The sequence below is a fragment of the Varanus komodoensis genome, unplaced genomic scaffold (assembly GCF_004798865.1).
Source record: "Varanus komodoensis strain SLA01 unplaced genomic scaffold, ASM479886v1 scaffold38, whole genome shotgun sequence".
Lineage (NCBI taxonomy): Eukaryota > Metazoa > Chordata > Lepidosauria > Squamata > Varanidae > Varanus > Varanus komodoensis.
Window position 1 is genome coordinate 8,171,082 of NW_025335909.1, and position 18,604 is coordinate 8,189,685.

At 49.4% G+C, this 18,604-nt stretch overlaps 1 protein-coding gene and 1 long non-coding RNA gene across 3 annotated transcripts in view; one reads left to right on the top strand and one right to left on the bottom strand.

The window, feature by feature from the left end:
- Positions 1-18,153, bottom strand: part of LOC123028759 — a 28,074-nt gene extending 9,921 nt beyond the window's left edge. For both annotated transcript variants that reach the window (XR_006415754.1, XR_006415753.1), the window contains exons 1-2: positions 16,898-18,153; positions 3,453-3,614 (exon numbers count right to left, since the gene is read on the bottom strand). This is a non-coding gene — a long non-coding RNA (uncharacterized LOC123028759). The remainder of the gene's footprint in view (positions 1-3,452; positions 3,615-16,897) is intronic.
- On the top strand, positions 424-16,722 carry ALDH2 (aldehyde dehydrogenase 2 family member). The gene is made up of 13 exons (XM_044440983.1): positions 424-570; positions 3,524-3,628; positions 6,420-6,560; positions 6,892-6,971; positions 7,958-8,069; positions 8,638-8,766; positions 9,395-9,508; positions 12,002-12,104; positions 13,127-13,311; positions 13,952-14,116; positions 14,538-14,695; positions 15,731-15,845; positions 16,250-16,722. The coding sequence occupies exons 1-13, from the start codon at positions 445-447 to the stop codon at positions 16,280-16,282; spliced, it is 1,566 nt and encodes a 521-aa protein (XP_044296918.1). The 5' UTR covers positions 424-444; the 3' UTR covers positions 16,283-16,722.
- Positions 18,154-18,604: the final 451 nt, after the last annotated feature.

Sequence of the window (18,604 nt, forward strand, 5' to 3'; positions counted from 1 at the left end):
GATGCTTTATTTGAAGCAATCTGCATTTAAAAATGCCGATTGTCTGGCACTGTCTTTGTGGAAATGCAAAGGAACCCCAGTAATTATCCCCAGATTCGCATATAAACGAGCATACGGAACTTTTCGGCAGGCTCGCGTCCCAGGGTCCGGCCGATCCGGACCGCGGGGTGCCTTGCACGCGTGCGCGAGCCCCACGGCTGCCGCCCCATCGCCCATGGACCTCCAGCTGGTCGAGGCACCGCGAAGCCCTGGCGCCCCCCTCGGCAGGGCCGCCGCCGGTGCTGCGGAACGCTCGGTGGGAGGGCTCTCCGCCGCAGCCGCCCCGGGGGCGCCGCTACTGGCTGCCCGCTAAGAAGGGGCCGAGCCAGGGCCCTCCCCCTCGGGCAGACGACGCCAGCCAGGCGGCGAGAGACACCCCGGGGCGCCCCGTCGCGAGCAGGCGCGATGCTGCGAGCGGCGCTGCGCGGCCCCTGCGCGATCCGCCGCCCGGCCCTCGCCTGCCGGCCACTCTCCGCCGCGGCCGCCGCCGTGCCCGCTCCCAACAGGCAGCCGGAGATCTCCTTCAACAAGGTACGGGAGCTCTCGAAAGCGCGGGAGGGGCCACCCTCGAGCATGCACAGAGCGCGCGCTCTTCCCATTCCTTGGGCCGCTGCGCGTCCGCGAGCGACACCCCACCCCGGACCCAGAAAGCGGGGAGCCCCTGGGGGACTCCGGAAACGGGTGGGCGTGCCCCCGAGCAGATGCAGAGCGCGTCCCGTCCCCTTCCCCGTCCGCGTCAGACAGCCCTGGAAGAGCGACGCCTCGGCAAGTGGGCGGCGGGCTCCCCAGCAGCACTCGAGACACGGCGGGATACTGGGGGCAGCGATGACATCCAGCAGTCCGCCCCCCTCCCGCTTTCAGGCCCTGGGCCTTCCCTCCAGTCTGGGTAATGGGCGCCGCCCCCCCCCCGGCGTCTTCCCTGCCCCTTCCTGTAATTCAAGCTAGGCCGAAATGTTCCCTTCCCCGCCACCTTCACCGATCGAGAAACTTCAGTCCTCGGTGCTGCCGTGCGCTCCGGCGGGGGGGAAGCGAGAGGGAATCGCCGGGCCGCAGAAATGCAGGCGATTTCGAGCGGCGGGTCTGGGCCGGAAAGTGCGAGGGGCTGCCCGGGCCTCTCCGCGAGCCTGCACTACACTCACACGCCCAGTTTTCCTCGGCAACATTCCGTGTGCAGCGCGTCTTCTCCGACCAGGTGCTCTGCTCGCCCCTTCCCCTTTTAAAGACGTCTCGCAAAGCAGCCGATGTCTCCCAGCGCGGCCGCGCTCTGATTCTTGCCCTGTCGCCTCTCCCTGCGGCATCATCGTCCTGAGCACGCAGCCCCCAATTTGTAGGCGCCTTCCTTCTCCTCTGACAAGAACAACGGGCATGTTGGGACCCCCTCCCAAACCAGGCGGCTAGGTACTGCCTCAGGCAGGTTTCTCCGGCCACACCTTTCAGGTGCTTATTGCAGGGATAACTCTGTCCCGAACTTTTCTGTACACGAGATTTGGCTGGACTGCTCCTTCCATCATCCCTGGTCGTCAGCCATACAGCCCAGCGCTGATGGGGCCATGAGACCTGGAGAGCGCATGGTTTCCACCTCCCCCGGTCTGGGGTGAATTCATTGCCACACACCTAATGCAACCCTAACCTGCCAGAAAGTCTCCATTATCCACAAATAATTCAATCCCTCTTTTTATGTCCTGGATTCAGGTGCCAACAGGATGTCAAGGGCGAAGTCTTCTTTTAATTAAGAACGTTTTGTAATTTTCTTTTTAAACGTGAGCATCCTTATCTGTTAGATTACCTGCCCTACATCTCTAGTACAGGAAGACTAAGAAATGGAATCCAGGCTATCCTATATGGCGACTTTATGCTGCCTCAGGAATTGCTGGTGGGCCACACGTGGGAAGAGGCGCGCCATGAGCCCTGGCCAAGCTGGGGTGATCTAAACCTGTAGGTAGAGCAAACCGGTCCTTCTGCTTCAGGGTGATAAGGAATGGGGCCACATGGGAGGGGCGAGTGCCCGCCAGCCTGGCCGGTGTTGGGCTTTTCTCACAGGGAAGCCACTCTGGAGACCCCCCCCCCCCCCCAATACAGATCCCCGTCTGTTCTGTCTTGCTGGGTGCAGAGCAGTTGCTTCTGGAGCCGCACAACCCGGGTATTTTCATGGACTTCCTTGCAAGTCCCCAGCCTGCTCAGGAGACTGAGCTTGCTTAGCTAATGCCTGTGGGTGATCCCTGCTAGAGCTTGCCCTTCCCGTGTTGATCTTCCTCAGTGGTGTTGATATCGCTGGCTTTACAAAAGGCTATTTGTGTTTCTGTGTCCTCCACATCATGCAGAAACTGGCCTAAGTCTCAGTCAAAAGCCTCCCCCTTTTGTATTGGCTAATGACCCGCCCCTTTCTCCTTTTCAGATCTCCTGCAACTGTAGGCTTAGTTCACCAAGCTGAGGATTGTGCAATGCTTGCCTGACTTCTCTTATCTCTGCACTAATGGCCCAGTTCAGCTTTGAACTGCCCTGCAGCTAGGAGCTGGGGGGGGCGGGGATGCCATTCCTCATGTGAATTCCCCTCTTTAGGGTTTGCTTAAAAGAAGTCTTTGTAGCAAAACACTCTGCCAACATCTTGCCCTCTTGGACTGCAGTAGTACATTCAGTATTGGTTGATTGGCGGTAGCTGCACAGCAGCATAACTGCTTTCAGGGGAGAAAAACCCTAAACACTTAATGGCGCATTCATATGGGCTTGCTATCAAAGTACCCTATCTTGGCTGCTCTTGAAAGGAAAAAACACAGGATCTGGGCCCAAGTCCCATTATAACTGCAAGGGAAGCTGGACTCCAGAAGCAAGAAGGCAGGCTACGGCCCCAGGGCTGCAACGGTCCTTTTCCCAGAGCACCAGGAAGTGTGGATCCTCGCTGGGGCATGCTGGGGTCGCAGGCCTGTTTCCTGAATAAACTTACAGAATTGTGCCTTTAAAGTTACTTTTTAAAATGGTTCTCATATTCTGTTTTTAAATACTTGGGACAAAAATGTCAAGCATACACACTGCCCAAAATTGGCATATATAAGAGCATTTCCCTTAAACTAAAGCAACATCGGTTGGTTTGTTTCATTCAAGGTACAACAGTCCTGCTGCATCTGTTCCCTCCCCACCTAGGCCTTGGCCAATATGGTGTGCATTTCTGAACATCAAGCACACAGGTACCTTCTCTGAAGGCCTCCTGCAGAACCATAAACTGGGGTCGTTCAGCATGCAAAGCAGGGGCTGGGACTCCAGCTTTGGCGCGTCACTCGGGGGCCACGGGACGACCTTACAGCCTCCTGCCCTGTCTCCTCTGGCCAGATGGTTTTGGGACATCCATGACGGTCCCAGGCCTCCCCTGCTTGATCCACTCAGTATTTGATACCCCCGAATGTAAACGAACTACTCACCATCTCTCTCTTCTCTGAAACGCCCAATCCAAGGGGTCCCACGTACTAATAAGGTGCCTTCTGAATTGCAGATTTTCATCAACAATGAATGGCACGATGCGGTCAGCAAGAAAACATTCCCGACTGTCAATCCATCCACAGGGGAGGTCATCTGTCATGTTGCTGAGGGAGACAAGGTACCACATGGGGTTGGAGGACTTTGGGCAAAAGGCAGACAAAGCTATCAGAAGGTTTCAAGGGGCTAGAGCGCCCTAGTGCGGACTTTTCCAGCCGGTGTGAGCTGTCACTAAGCATGGCCAACGGGAACTGCGGTCCAACACATCTGGCCGGAGCCACTCTGAGGAAGGGTGGCGTAGTGGGACATCAAGAGCTACCTTTGACTAAATCAGGCCACTGGCCGGTCTGGCTTTCCCCAGGCTTCAGGTGGGGGTCCTCGCCAGCTGCAGAGGGGTGCTGGCGCTCGCACCTGGGCCTTCTGCATGCACAGGAAGTGCTCTGCTGCAGAGCAACAAGCGCGCTCCAGCATGGCCAGGGAGCTGGCGCCCCACTGCACCACGGCCGTCCCCACCAGGGCTGTGGGCAAGCCGGTTCTCTCTCCAGCCTCAGCTTTGCATCTCCGACACAGCTGTGGTAACAGCAGCAGCTTCGTTACAAGGCTGACAGCGATCGTGTCTTTTGGCAGCATGCAAACCCAACCGCCTGTTCTGGGAGGGCTGTCCCTGGACCGGCACTGGCAAAGGCGAACAGGTTTAGGACGATTTACAGCATTAGTCATTGCTGTGCTGCAAGACCTGTCTGGTTTTGTCCCATATGTGAATCATCTTAAACCACAGGAAAGAGTGTTGCCTAAATACCTAGAATCATTATCTAATTTGGGTATGTGCACATGTATGTGTGTGCAAACACACGTGCACACACACAGCAGGAAAAGGAACCAGAAAGCACAGCAGTTGGGGGCAAATGCTGGATCCAGAAGGACACAACCCTGGGAGACAAGAATTTCAAGTTACTGTATATATATGCATGTATATTATTCAAGTTTCCTAGCCATATCTTTGATGATTGAAATCAATTGCATATGTGTAAAAAGAGAGATCTAATCAGGAAACAATATTCCAAACTTAAAGTTTCCCAAAGATGAAACCGGCACATTTGTATAAACTTTCTATCAATATGCACAGAAATTGTAAATCGCTCTGTCGAACTTTTAAGAAAGCAGAATTGCAACAAACTATCTGCACAAAGCTGCCTGGTTGTGGGCTTCGATATCATGCCCTTCACACTCTTGCCCCACTTTGATTTTTTTTTTTTTGGATCCAGCAATAGAAGATTGTGAAAGAACACAAAAACTTGCTTGCAACTTTCTGACCTTTTCAGGTGACCCTAAGAAAGGGATGATTAGCCTATGACAGGATTTAGAGTCTATGTGTTGGCAAGCCCCATACCGTAAGTGCTGTACCTATGGATATAATCTAAGCGCTGTCACAGGCTTTTGGGAAGGGATTGCATCTATAACTGAACAGCTAGTCAGACCGCGCAGGTCTTCTTCCCCGCTTCCCTGACCCTCGTCCCACCAAAAATAACTTGCTGGCAACACTCCAGCCACTGCGGCTGCAAAGAAAACATTTGCCAGGCCACTCCGGCTGGCAGGCAGCCCTGATCAAAGTAAACGTTTCCCAGTTTTATCAAAGCCTTTATATGGCAATGGCCCGTATCTACACGCTGAACTTTCCCCACGAGGAGGGAGCAGCAGCTAAAGCAGCAAACAGAAGTGATTCAGCAAAAATCACAAAGGATCCGAGGATGAGCTGCTGCCCCCAGAGAAGGCTGAGGGAAAGCACACTGTCAGGCCAGAAAATGTTCCTGGGCAGCCAGGGAAAACAGGAGTGGCAGGAAGTGAGCGCTTTGGTGTGCGACAGACGTGTTTTGAAGTGCTGGCATTCTTTCCCTGTTCGTGCACGCAAAGCAAAAGGCGCATGGGTAGTGAAATGGTTGTCGTAAAAATGCCCACAGTGGCAAGGGGCCATTTGTCTGTGACCTGCACTGCAAATGTGAAACTCGGTTAACTGGGTTCGTGTATTAACGTGGAATCCAGTAGGGCCAATTTGTACTCTTGTTCCTTGTGTTTGAAAAAGGGCTGGTTGTCTGCTTGTATTCTCTGTTGACGTGCCTCGGTGGTTTGAGCAAAACTTTCTCAACCTAGCACTCTTCAGCGTAGTTCAAGGAGCACTGAATGCTACGAAATCCCACCATTCCCAAACCGAGGAGACAGCCAAATGCACACTGCAGATGCTCAAACCTGTCCGGATGGCTCAGAGAGAGCTGTCAAAAGGCGGGGGCCACGCCTGCCAGCTGGCCACGATTCACGGTGTCTGGTGTTGCTCCTTCGGTGGCTGGAGCTAGACCTTGCTCTCAAGGCCCTTCCTCCTGAGCCAGCTGGGCAAGAGGCTCTCTGGCAACCCCTCTGAGAGCCCCACCTGGCCCATCACTGGTGAGCTTTGGGATGAGGAAGACTCTGAAGCCATAGCAGGGCCGGGAGAGGGTTGGAGGGGTTCCTTGAGACATCAGGTGAGGCAGCCTTGCACTGGGACTGTCTCTTCTGGAGCGGGGTGTTTCTGGAAGAACTGCAAAACCCTTTCCCCAGCGGTCTCCCCTGAGCTTGCATTTAATTATTAATTATACTTATATCCCGCTTTTTTCCCTTCACAGAACTCAAGGCAACTTGCATAATTCTCCTCCTCTTCTCCATCTTATGCCTGGGAGCCTGACCAAAGGACATTTGAACGTTGTTTACACCAAGGCAGGCTATTAGTCCATTGGGCCCGGTGCTTCCAGTTCTGACTGGCAGCAGCTTTGTAGATTCTCATGCCTGTACTTGGTTGTTCTCGCCCTGCTGCTGTATTTACCAGTTGCTAGCCAGATGGCAAGGATGGTCGCTGATTATGCCCTGCCTGGGTTCCTTTGCAGGCTGACGTAGACAAGGCTGTGAAGGCTGCGAGGGATGCATTCAAGTTTGGCTCTCCCTGGAGGCGGATGGACGCCTCCCACCGGGGCAAGCTGCTGAACCGCCTCGCTGACTTGCTGGAAAGAGACAGAGCCTATTTGGCGGTACGCTCAGGGCACTGGCAGGGGCGGGGGGCGCCTCCTTTCTTGCCTTGCTGGGAAACTTGGCTCATCTACTTGGGACCATTACTTCAAACATTTCTTGCAACTGCACTGTTGACTCATGTTTATTCTAGATTAGGTACAGGGACTGCAATCTAGATATTAAAAGCGCCCCCCCCCCCATACTAGTGTCCCACACTGTGCACCAGCTATTCTAGAGTAAAAGTGAATGAAACATGTAGCTGCTGGACAAAAGTTTAAAGTAATATCTGTTTTGCCCCAAATGGAAGAGCAAGGTAAGAATCATAGTTGACCAGCTTCCATTTGCTTGCAGGCTCTGGAGACGCTCGACAATGGCAAGCCCTATTCAGTTGCCTATCTGGTGGATTTAGACATGGCTGTTAAGCACCTCCGGTAAGGCTTCATGGTCACGTAACCCTCTTCCCAGTCAGGAGAGAGGACATCACAGCTGCTGGGAATTTGGGGAGCTCCTCTGGCGTCTGTCCCATGGAAACCAGCTGGGACTGTGCACGAGGAATTATTTGGCTGTTAGCTAGCCAAGAGGTGACTCCGAGTGCTGCCATAAGTGGATATGATGTCCGCTTTTCGCTGAACCTTTTTCCCATGTTGAGGAAGGAATTCTGAAGGGGGCTGTTTGCATTTGCCTACGTGTGCAAAGAGCCCTCCAAACAGTTGGGCAACCAAGTAATCAGAGTCCCCGCTTGTACAGAATTGCATCTCCATGCTACTAGAATGCTACCAGAACCCTGCCCCGGTCAGGCCCCACAACCTGGCAAGGTCAGGAACTGCAGCAGATGTGGGACTCTCGTGTGTGGGGTGGGGTGGGGTGGGATGGGGAATGGGCATCCATTGTGTGTCACCTCCCGCATGTGTTTTTAGATCTTGCCTGGAAAAAACCCTCGAATGGGGCTTTGGTTGCAAATTTTAGAACAATGAACTTTCTCTGCCGCACTGTGCAAAAGGGAATTATACATATTATACGTCTTATATTTCAGTGATCTCATATCAAACAGAACTGAACCATCCGGTTATGTGTGCTGCAAAGATTAGTGAAACGTTATTGGCTGGAATGGGAACTGAACCAGAATTCCTTCAGGGGTGGCTGACCCCGCATAGGAAATAGCTCGATTTCCTGCCAGAGATGCTAATGCGATATTGTAGCCTCCTCTAGCCTCGTGCCCAGTTGCACAACAGCTCCCAGCATCCCCAGCCATTTTGCAAGTTGTAGTCCAACACACCCGAAGACTGCGAAATACCACTGCAGTACTTTCTTGTCAAAGAAAATTCATTAGCCGTCCTTGCATTGGCCTGTAAATATCGCTGCGGAAACTGTTCCCCCGCCGCCAAATTAATGTACTGGTTAAATTGTTCCGTGTCAGGTACTATGCGGGTTGGGCAGACAAATTCCATGGGAAAACCATTCCCCTTGATGGAGACTTCTTCAGCTACACGAGACATGAGCCCGTCGGGGTCTGTGGACAGATCATTCCGGTAGGTCGAGCTGCGCTGCGGCCGACTCCCAATCCCGCATTGTCACGCTTGCAGTGGTCAAGGGCCCGGGAGACACCAGTGGCGTTGCCGCGAGCAAGGGATCTGCCCTTGCGATCAGCCACAGCAGCACCGCTTGCCACCCCGTGTCCTTGCAGTGGACGGTGCCTCAGCAACGGAGGCAGCACCGGCATGTGTTTGTACGGCCACCTTCCCCACCTGGGTGCTTTCCAGTTGTGTTGGATGCAACACTCTTCATCCCGGCTGTGGTTTTGGCAGCTCTGGCCACCCGTAACAGGCTGCGGGTTGTTTGACTCATGGGATGTCCCGTCAGGTGAACCAGTGGAGTGCATGCTCTTCCTTGTCTGTGGCTGAGTAGGCCCAATCCTGCAACCGCCTATCTCCTTGTTGCGGGCAGGAGAGAAGGGGGCCCCAGCACCATACCCTAAATTGCACCCCATTGAACAGTGTGCTGCTTAGGATGTCCTAAGTACCCAAAAATCTCACCGTGGGCTAAATAAAAGTTGAAGGCTTCTGCTGCAGCTGCCTAACCTCCTCTCTTCTCCTGCAGTGGAATTTCCCGTTGCTGATGCAGGCGTGGAAGCTCGGGCCAGCGCTGGCGACCGGGAACGTGGTGGTGATGAAGCTGGCTGAGCAGACCCCGCTGACCGGACTGTACGTGGCCAGCCTGATCAAAGAGGTGAGTGTGCAGGGCACCTGCCGGTTCCTGCGCCCTCCGCCTCTGCTCCAGGGCACAGCTACGCTCTGAGCACATTCTTGACCTGGTCATGGCCTTGCCTCCAGGTGCAGACTCAAAAAACATGGGACGTCTGTAGCTCTATGAACCTCCTGCACACCCTGATGAAGTGACACAGTCCCTGTGCAGGAAGGCACAGCCGAGATCACGACCTAGTGTCCTCCAGGTGTGATGGATTACAGCTCCCATCACCCCTGGCCAGCGTGATGAGAGTCTGGCACATCTACAGATCTCTAGCTTGGGTGGGTTTCAGACACCCCCTTTTATGACAGCACTGCAGGTACCCCTTGGTGTCCTTTAAGATCCCAAGCACATCACTGGTTGGGTGGGGGAAGGGCGCTTTTCCTCCCCCCTCCCTCCCTGCTGAGTCTCCCACATCCATCGAGACAGAGAGCCTTGGAGAGGGACATCAGCCACTTTCTTCCATCATCATGTTATTGGCTTGGGGCAGCAGTTTTCAGTCAAAACCGAAATTGTTCTTGCTGCCCAACCTTTTCTGTGGAGCTGGCCTGCCTGAGAACATGACTATCCAGGGCTGTGATGCGATTCTTGCTTCTGCTTAAACTTTCAGGCTGGGTTCCCCCCTGGCGTGGTGAACATCATTCCTGGCTTCGGAAACACAGCAGGGGCGGCCATTGCTTCCCACATGGATGTGGATAAGGTCGCATTCACTGGTTCCACAGAGGTGAGGGGCTGAGTGGTCTTGATCTCCTCTTTCTTCCAGTGTCTTCAGGAAATGTGCTGAGCATCTGGAGACAGTTTGTCCTGTCTCCTCGTAAACGGCCCTTCCCTCCGTCGTGTCTGTTAGCCCAGCGCAGCCTTTCCCAACTGGTATTCTCTGCATGGATCGGTCTGCAAATCCCGTGATCCCCAGCCAGCACGAGAACTTGGGGAAGGATGACCTGAGCTAAGGGTACTTTCAGGCACAGAGCACTAGGTGCCACTGATGAGAACATTTCCCTCTTCCTGTTGTGGCAAGGAGGAAAAAAGGTACAGGCTGTGGTGGAAAAACACGGGATAGCGACACATGGACTCCCTGTCAAATTTCTGAGGTGGAGAGACTGCAGAATAAAAATGTCATCTGGAAGCACCCTAAAATTTCTCATCTTTTAAACAATTAAGTAATGTCCAGTGATAAATGGGGACTTCATTAGTTATCTTTTGCAGCCCTATTTAGACTTATGAGGTAAAAACACAAGACTATGAATAAACATCCTATAGCAAGCTTCATTTACAGGACACTATAAAATATTTATATTTTGCATGTTGATCAGATGCTCTCTAGGACAGCTTATGACAGGTTGAAAGGATAAATCAATAAAATTAAACTGCAGCAAACGAGATTTGGCAAGACAGCAATTGTGTAATAACCAGCAGAGTTTTCATTTTGTTTAAAAGGTTAAGCGAACATAACAGCACTTACCCACTTCCTAGAGGAAAGTAAAATGGTTGCTAAGCAAATGTGTTTGGGACATCAAGGGGCCATGACTGAAAAGGCCCTGATAGCCACCCACTCAATCTCTGAAGCAGGCCTTCAGCTGACCATCTTAACACATGACCAGAAACATATCAGAGAAAAGCACTTTACAGAGCAACGTAACCCCAGAAAATCCCCAGTCCTAACCCTGGAGGAGCAAGGAGAGTGCAGCAGGAAGGATAGGGAGCAACGTGCAGAAATGCAATCAACACATGCTTAGGCTTAGTTTCTTATTTAGAGTCTGATATTTAAGTCCAGTATATCTTTTGAGTACCGGCTGGCCTTGTAGTTATTCCCAGCAAATGCTGTGCCCTCTAAAGCTGGGTAGTTAACAAGATTATTTCCCTACAAAGTCTCTACCAATTACAACAAAACAGGGAGACTTATGTTTTCTGAAGTCTCCTTTCCCAGTGAGAAATGGTCTGAGAGGGGAACTGAGAAATAGCTGCTTAGACTGGGTTAGACGAGTGCTAATGTTTGTCAGAATACCAAATACTCTGTCATTCCTTTCTTGTTTATTCTACCTCTGAGTTAGCTTTACAACTGATTGTATATTGCACTTTGGTTAGGGCTACTAAGTGTCTTATTTTCAGTGGATTTTGTGGGGTTTCATCCCTTTTTTAACTGGGACTCTGGTGTTGTCAGCTTCAAACCAAACTTAATCTGTATTGGCCTACCTTTTTTTTCTAAATTGTCACCCTAAATCAAGTCTTTGGATTGAAGAGTAGTTAATAAAATGTTTATGATCAATAATGAGCAGATGGTTCTACAGTTTGGGTGCCACCACAAAGAAGGCCTCCTCTCCACCAGTCTTTACTAGCTTGAGCTTAGAAGGTGGAACACATATGAAAAAGAGCTTCTAACAAAGGTCACAACTGACATTCAGATAAGCATGCATTTCTTTGAGATAAGCATCAAGGAGAGACCACTAACCAAAACTGAACTTTGTTTTTTAAAGAAGTCTAATTTATGTAAGAATCGAAAGCATAAGGAAGTTGAAACTTCAGTTGCTATGGGGAGTGAATTAGGATAAGCCTTCTGCAAAACTGTGAACTTTATTCTAAATGACTTGGCTTACCTGTGTGTAAATGTGCAGACATGCGGAAGGAGAGCTGTCTGATAGGTTATGCAACTCAGCTAAGCTGTAGCAATCTAATGTCCTTGCCATTCTAAGCCAGTTTTTAGCACAACTGCCATGCTTCTTCTTGAACTCTTGCAACCAAAATAGCAATGCTCATTTAGGCCACAATCCTAAATAGGCACGCTTAAGCTTTAAAGAAATTAATGAGGCTTGGTTGCAGTCATCAGGCTGGCCTGTTAATGTGAGCTGTGCTGGGTTCTTTCCCTTTTGAAATTATGGTTACTCCAAAGAGTGTGTGAGGGGATCTTGTGGAAGGCCTTGAAAAGGTTCCCACCTCCTAGGAGCTTCCCTTTCTTGCTGCCAAAAGCCAAGACAATGTCTGTGGCTTACATCTCCCACAGGGCCTCAAATGTAGCATCACTGAGGGGCATTGTGGAAATTGGTTATGGTAGCTAGATCCAGCCACTTATTACCTCCCAGAATGCTCCTGTCACCATTACCACTAAGGATTGCCATTTGGGGGCGGGGGAATTGGGAGTCAGCCCTGCTGCTTAACAGAATTCCCTTAAGGATGGCTTGTTTTTCTACCCAATAAACGTGCTTGTCTCTTGACTTTATAGGTTGGGCATCTGATCCAGAAGGCTGCGGCAGAGAGTAACCTGAAAAGAGTGACACTTGAGCTTGGTGGAAAGAGCCCAAACATCATCATGTCTGATGCTGAGAGTAAGGCTCTCCCTTCTTGATACTGGTGGGAACTACAGTGGGTTTGCCCCCGGGACTGGCTGGCACCAGGCATGAAGCTGGTGGCGCCATCTCTGATTCATCCTTCATAGCTACAATGGTGATAAATGGCAGGAGCTAGACATGTATTAAACAACCAGGAAAACTTCATAAAGGTCGATCTTGCAGCAGCTCCTAAGCTCACACTTTTGCAGCAGTGCCGCTTCTGGGGACTAGATGCATGCTGTGTGCATGTGCGAGTACATGCGCATGCACAGATACACGGTGATGGACAAAATTCTAAGCGGCGTGGTTGAATGGCAATAGAATCCAAAAAGTCTCTGGCAGTTCAATTAGAGATTAAGTATGTGAAAGACACACCCATTCACAACAGCTATATTTGGTGAGCACGGTTCTCTTCGTTGTTCGCAAATTCTTAGTTAGTGCTGAGTAAACGAATGCCTGCGATGGAACTGGAATGAAAGAACCCTCCTTGACAGTAGCTGAGAAAAGGATGCCCCTTCTTTCCCTTTTTGCCCTTTCTTCCTTGAGGGTGGTCAGGGACCAGACGCCCACCTGAAGCAGGAGAATGGATGAAATGATGAACTCTCGGTGTCTTTTCCAACTCTTGATTCTGAACCATAGAGGGAGGCCCTTCAAATCATAGGAGCATCGAAAGCTGTCTCACACAGCTAGACCCTTTGCCTGCCTAGCTATTATTGTTGACCCTGACCGGCAGCACCCATGGCTCTCCGGGGTTTCGCAAAGCATTCTGTGCTAGCCCGCCCAGGACATGCTGCAAGAACTGAACCTGGGACCTTCCGCATACACAGCAGCTGATCTACCACGGAGCTTTGTGCCTTCCACTCAAGCCGCTTAGGTTCCACAGATGCAGCCAGGTCCTAAAGGTCACGGCCACTATAAATCATGTCCGCAGGGAGCAGAAGCTGAAACTGTACTGGTTGTTCCTCCTGCCGTTTGTGTTTCCAGTTGTCTGACATAGAGGGCTTTCTTCTCTATTCCAGTGGACTGGGCTGTCGAGCAAGCACATTCTGCACTGTTCTTTAATCAAGGACAGTGCTGCTGTGCCGGATCTCGAACATTTGTCCAAGAAGACATATATCATGAGTTTGTGGAGAGGAGTGTGGAGAAAGCCAAATCCAGGGTGGTTGGAAACCCATTTGACTCCGAAACAGAACAGGGACCTCAGGTGAGAACAAAAAGAAGTCAAGCTGGGAGCTTTATTGAAGTCTAGAAGAAATTCTGCTTTGTCTCTGAATGTCACTGCAAAATAGCTTTGTTTCATAAATATTTAAGATCTGTTAATAAGCTTAACCTTCCTTCAGCACCTAGGCGCAAAGAATGGTGCCTCTGCAATGCATTCAAAAGTTTCAGATGCCCCTGAGACAGAGACTGTACTTAGTGTAAAAGTGATGGCAAGTTGATATCATTTTGCTTTTTAAATTATTTAATAGAACAGTTAAAAGGCAAAATGGCTACCAATAGCATAACCAGTTTATACACTTTACTAATGTAAAAATTTAAAATGCATAAAATTTTAATATATTTATTTTTTAAATTAATATTATTTTAAAAATATAAGACTATATATGTTTATAACAACGATTTTAAAGTAGGTAGGCCTGTAGTTCCAAATCCCAAAAGGCAGCTGACTTAAAAGTAATTTTGAGCTGAAAATTTCTGTCAATGTCAGCATAAAGTAAATGTCTGAATCTCTGTTAATCCTATATGGGGAATCACTGTTCATGCAGGCATTGTACTGGGAGTGCCTTTTTCTTTCTTTTGGGAAGAATTGAAATGAATCTGCTGCCATTTGGTTGGTCTTGTAGGTAGATGAAACGCAATACAAGAAGATTCTTGGATACATCAGTTCTGGGAAAAAGGAAGGAGCCAAACTGCTCTGTGGCGGCAACCCTGCTGCAGATAAGGGCTACTTTATCCAACCGACCATCTTTGGAGAAGTGCAAGATAACATGAGCATCGCCAAAGAGGAGGTCAGGAGCAACACGTGCCCGTCTCCAACTCTCCATGGTTTGCTTGATGCCTCCATGTGTCCCCCAGTCTCCTTCCTGTTTTTGGCTACACAACTGTCAACTACAGAACTGCTCATGCTGAAAACTGGGCATAGTATTCCTTTTCTCTGTATACCTATAGTCATACCTAGATATACATACTTACTGTGACTTTGGACGCTAGTACTGCAGAGAAAGCAGCCAATATTAAAAATGGAAAATGTCTGTTTCTTATTAATGTGTTGTATTTCCCTTCTGTACTCTTCAATAGCCAAAGCTTTCTGGGTGGTTCACAACATGGTAGAACACAGTAGAAAACTGTTTACCATGCCAACATTGCAAATAATTTGAGACAGCAAAAAACACGTAACAGTACAGCTATCTGCACTGTGTCTCTCCACAGATATTTGGGCCAGTCATGCAGATCCTGAAATTCAAAACCATTGAGGAGGTCATCCAAAGAGCAAATGAGACTAAATATGGGCTGGCAGCAGCAGTCTTCACCAAAGACATTGACAAAGCCAACTACATTTCCCAGGGCCTGCGTGCAGGAACTGTCTGGTAAGTCATGGAACAGGAATGCAGTCACCAAAACCCTGCTGAAGAGCCGTAGCCCAGAGGAAGAGCCCATCCCTGGCATGCAACATGTCCCCGGTCCAGCCCTTGGCAGCCCCTCAGTGTTGGCTTGGAAGGCAAAGCCTCAGGCCAGAACCAGTCTGCCTGACATCCCAGCCCAGGACCGTAAGATGGCCCTTTCCCTCGACTACTGCCTGTTTCTGGTGGTTTTTCAGCTTCTGTTCAGTTTTTTTTGCCCTGTTCTGAGAGGTGGAATCCCTCCCCAAAGGCATAATCTTGCTGGAAGCAAGAGCTTTACAACTAAGATATGGTGGCATTTTTGCCCCATCAAGTGGGCTGTGCTGCCCACTTGAATGCAGACCTCCACTCAGGCTGAAAGAGGTTCAACAGCCCCAGTACAGGCAATGGTGAACAAGAGGAATCAGTGGATTGACCCTGTACAACAACAGTTCCTTGTTAAGGGACTTTAGAAGGTCTCACATAGATTCCCTTCAGAATTTAACTTTTTAAGGGCACAGTCCTGCACATGTTTAGACAGAAAAAGGTCCTACAGCTCCCAGCATTCCCCAGCCAGCTATGGAATCCTATGCCTAAGCATACATAGGAGTGCGCTTGAAGAGGGGCAGTGCTCTCTTTTAAATAATTAATTTGCTAATCTTCACGGTTAGCAAGAACATTCCAGTGACAGAGGGAGAATTGTTGTAAACATGATTGTTCTCCTTGACTATTCCCATAGCCCTCCCCTTTCTCTCTTTCCAGCAATACCCAGTAATTTTCTTTTCCAGGAGGAAAGGCTGCTATCCTGAACCATTGACCTCTCTCTAAGTGAAATGTTGGAAAATTAGATCAGTTCAGGTCCCAGCATAAACTCAAGGCTTTCTCTATCCAAACCCCTTCAACAAACCAAATTCTGTTATCCAATTGCATGTGGTTCTTAAACTTGGCAGAGGTCAAGAAACAACCTAGCAACTAAAACAGCAAAGCACCAAAGTGTTCTCAAATGTCTCTTGTCTGTTGAAGGATAAATTGTTACAACATCTTTGGCAGTCAGACTCCATTTGGTGGGTACAAATTATCTGGACAAGGCCGTGAGGGAGGAGAATATGGCCTGACTCCATACATGGAAGTGAAAACAGTAAGTATCTGTAATCTTTCTCATGCATTCTTTCTCATATTTAATTGTACATTCTTGTTCTACATTTTGTCCATATTCATGACCCTGCTTGCTGAAACACAAAGCTGTTTTGTATACTCCAATAGAAGATGGTGAACTTGGTTATGAGAGGGTTAACTGAGGTATGGGCCAGAGTAAGAGGCAGGTGAACAAGCAGGCTGCAAGCAGGAGCATGTTCAGGAAACTCCTGTTAGTGGACTCTCTTGGAGTGTGGTCCCTCAGGCAGGAAACCAACCATGCCTACTTTAGATGTCAGGCCTGGCTGCATGAACCTGATTTCCTTAAAAATAATAATTTAGGACAAATTGAGATAGGTAAGAATGTAACAAAAACTACTGAAATCTAATACTACTACTTCTTCCAAGGTAACCGTCAAAGTTCCACAGAAGAATTCTTAAGGAACACATGTTGTGTATCAGAAACCATCCATATAAGGTTTCAAAAACTTGATAGCAGAATTTACCAAGAATTAAGTAGAGGAACCTCCTTCGTGAAGCAAAGTCTGACAACGAAAGAAGCACCTGCTGCTCACATTTAAGAAGAAAACCTTGCCCGTATACCTTTACTTAGCCCTCCTTCTGTACCAGATATCTCTATATTAGCCATACATATTTGAAGTTCTGAATAAATTCTCAGCCACCCCACTGAGCCCTCTCAAAAACTTGTTACTGTGCTACACCAATCATGATAATTTGTAGTGAGTAGTGCAGGAGCATTACAGAAACAGCATTGTCTTAAGTACTAAATTATTATTTTTTGACTATCAAATACTGTAAACTCAACACCTTCTGTGACTTTTAAAACATCTTATACAAAATAAAGTCAATTTCATAATATAGTTTTGCTTCATTTCTCACCAGTTTTGTTAACTCAGTGCCCATCCTTCTTTAAGCAGTGACTAATCAGTACTAGATACTCCAGTTTTAAGTTGCTGGACATGTTTATAAACTTTTAGCGTGTATGTGGCAAGATACAATACAAATTCCAAAAACGCAACAACTGCGACAACTCACCTTGGGCCAGCAGGGAAAGCAAAAAGATGCTAACGGTGTTACATTTTTCTGCTATACTTGGAAGTACATAAAGCTGGTTCTGGCGCTCCCCATCTGGACAGCCATCCAACTGGTCGCCTGAAGTATGTATTTGCAATAAACAGATGGTTGGATTCAAGAATTCTAGCAGTCCTCCTGCTTCATTTCTGACCCCTAGGCCAGATTCTCTCACAACTTGGAATTTTGTCCCCTGCCTTTACATATCGGTCACCTGAGATTATCAGCATATCTTGTTTTGATGTGTTATCAATTTCCTTGTAGATGTTCACATAAAAGTTTTTGATTTCTTCAGCATCTTTTGTTGGAAAATAGACTTGAATGATGGTTACCCTGGTAGGTTTTCTGAGAATTTTTATATGATTCAGTAGGGCTTTGCATTATTGTGCCATAAACTACATCTTTCTTCAGTATTAGAGTCACTCCATTTTTCCTGAGTTTGTCATTTCCAGAATAAAACACTTTGTGTTTGACTTAAAGTGTTGCATTCTAGTCCACTTTAATTCACTCACACCAAGTACTGTGAAGTTTACCTGCCGCATTTCTTGCTTCAATTTCCCGTTTGCTTTGACTCACGGTCCAATTGTATGTGTTACGAGTATCAGATCTTTCATCTCTGAGCACATCTTTTCAGCTTCAATCTAGTTGCGTCATTAGCAGCAACGGACTGTGCTGGGTGGAAAGCACTGGAAGCCGCAGGCCTGTTTTCTTAGTCAACTAGCATAGGATTGCACCTTCGAACAAGTCAGTAAAAACGAGACCTGTTAAAACTGCTTCCACGTCTCATTATATGCCTCTGTGTGCTTACCAGTAGACAAATGGCACCAAAAGGACAACGAGCATGACTGCCAGGCAGCCCTCAGCGGGAAAACCATTCTGTAATAGGGCCACAACTGACAAGACCCACTCGTTGCCTTGCTCAGCCTCTCTTGAAGGGAACACCTCGGCTGAAGGCCTCAGAGGGCTAATACGCAGAAATGCCTGCATATTCGATACTCTGCTCGTGTTGAAACCGTGGCAGAATTTTCACTCTGCCTTCCGACTGGAGTAGTTTTTCAGTCTAACTGAGGTGGGCTCACTGCTTTAGATACGTAGTTTGAGGCACTTGGATAAAGACACGTTTCCAAAATGGCCGCCGGACGCCTCCGCCTTCGGAGCCTCGTCCCCTCCAAATATCGCGAGACCTGTCTCGCGCGCGGCCAATCGACGCCTTTTGGCTCGGAGAAGACTGACAGGCAGCGCGAGCGGCCAAGGGGCGTGGCCGAGCAGGGAGGAGGAGTCATGCCCGACAGCTCCGCCCCCTTCTGGACCCCAGTCCCTCCCACCTCCCCTCAGGTAACCCCATTCCAAAGAGCAGCGATGCCATCAGGGCGCGACGCAAAATGGTAAAGGACCCCGATCGCCGAAGAAGGCTCTTTCGGTCGACATCTATGGAGAAACGGGGGAGCCCTCTGACTCATGGAGTCGCGTCTCTCCCTTGTTAGGCTGTGCGCGTCGTTCGCCTGATTTCGCCGGTCTTCCCTGTCCCCTTGTGATCCGCATACGTGGACGCGTCCGTGGGAGGATCTGCTCCGTGCGCGCCTGCGAGCGAGGGCCGAGCCGGGAAAGGGGACTTGGGGCAGGCCGGTCCCCGGCGCCGCGCCTCAGCAGGGCAGGCGGAAGCTGCCCACG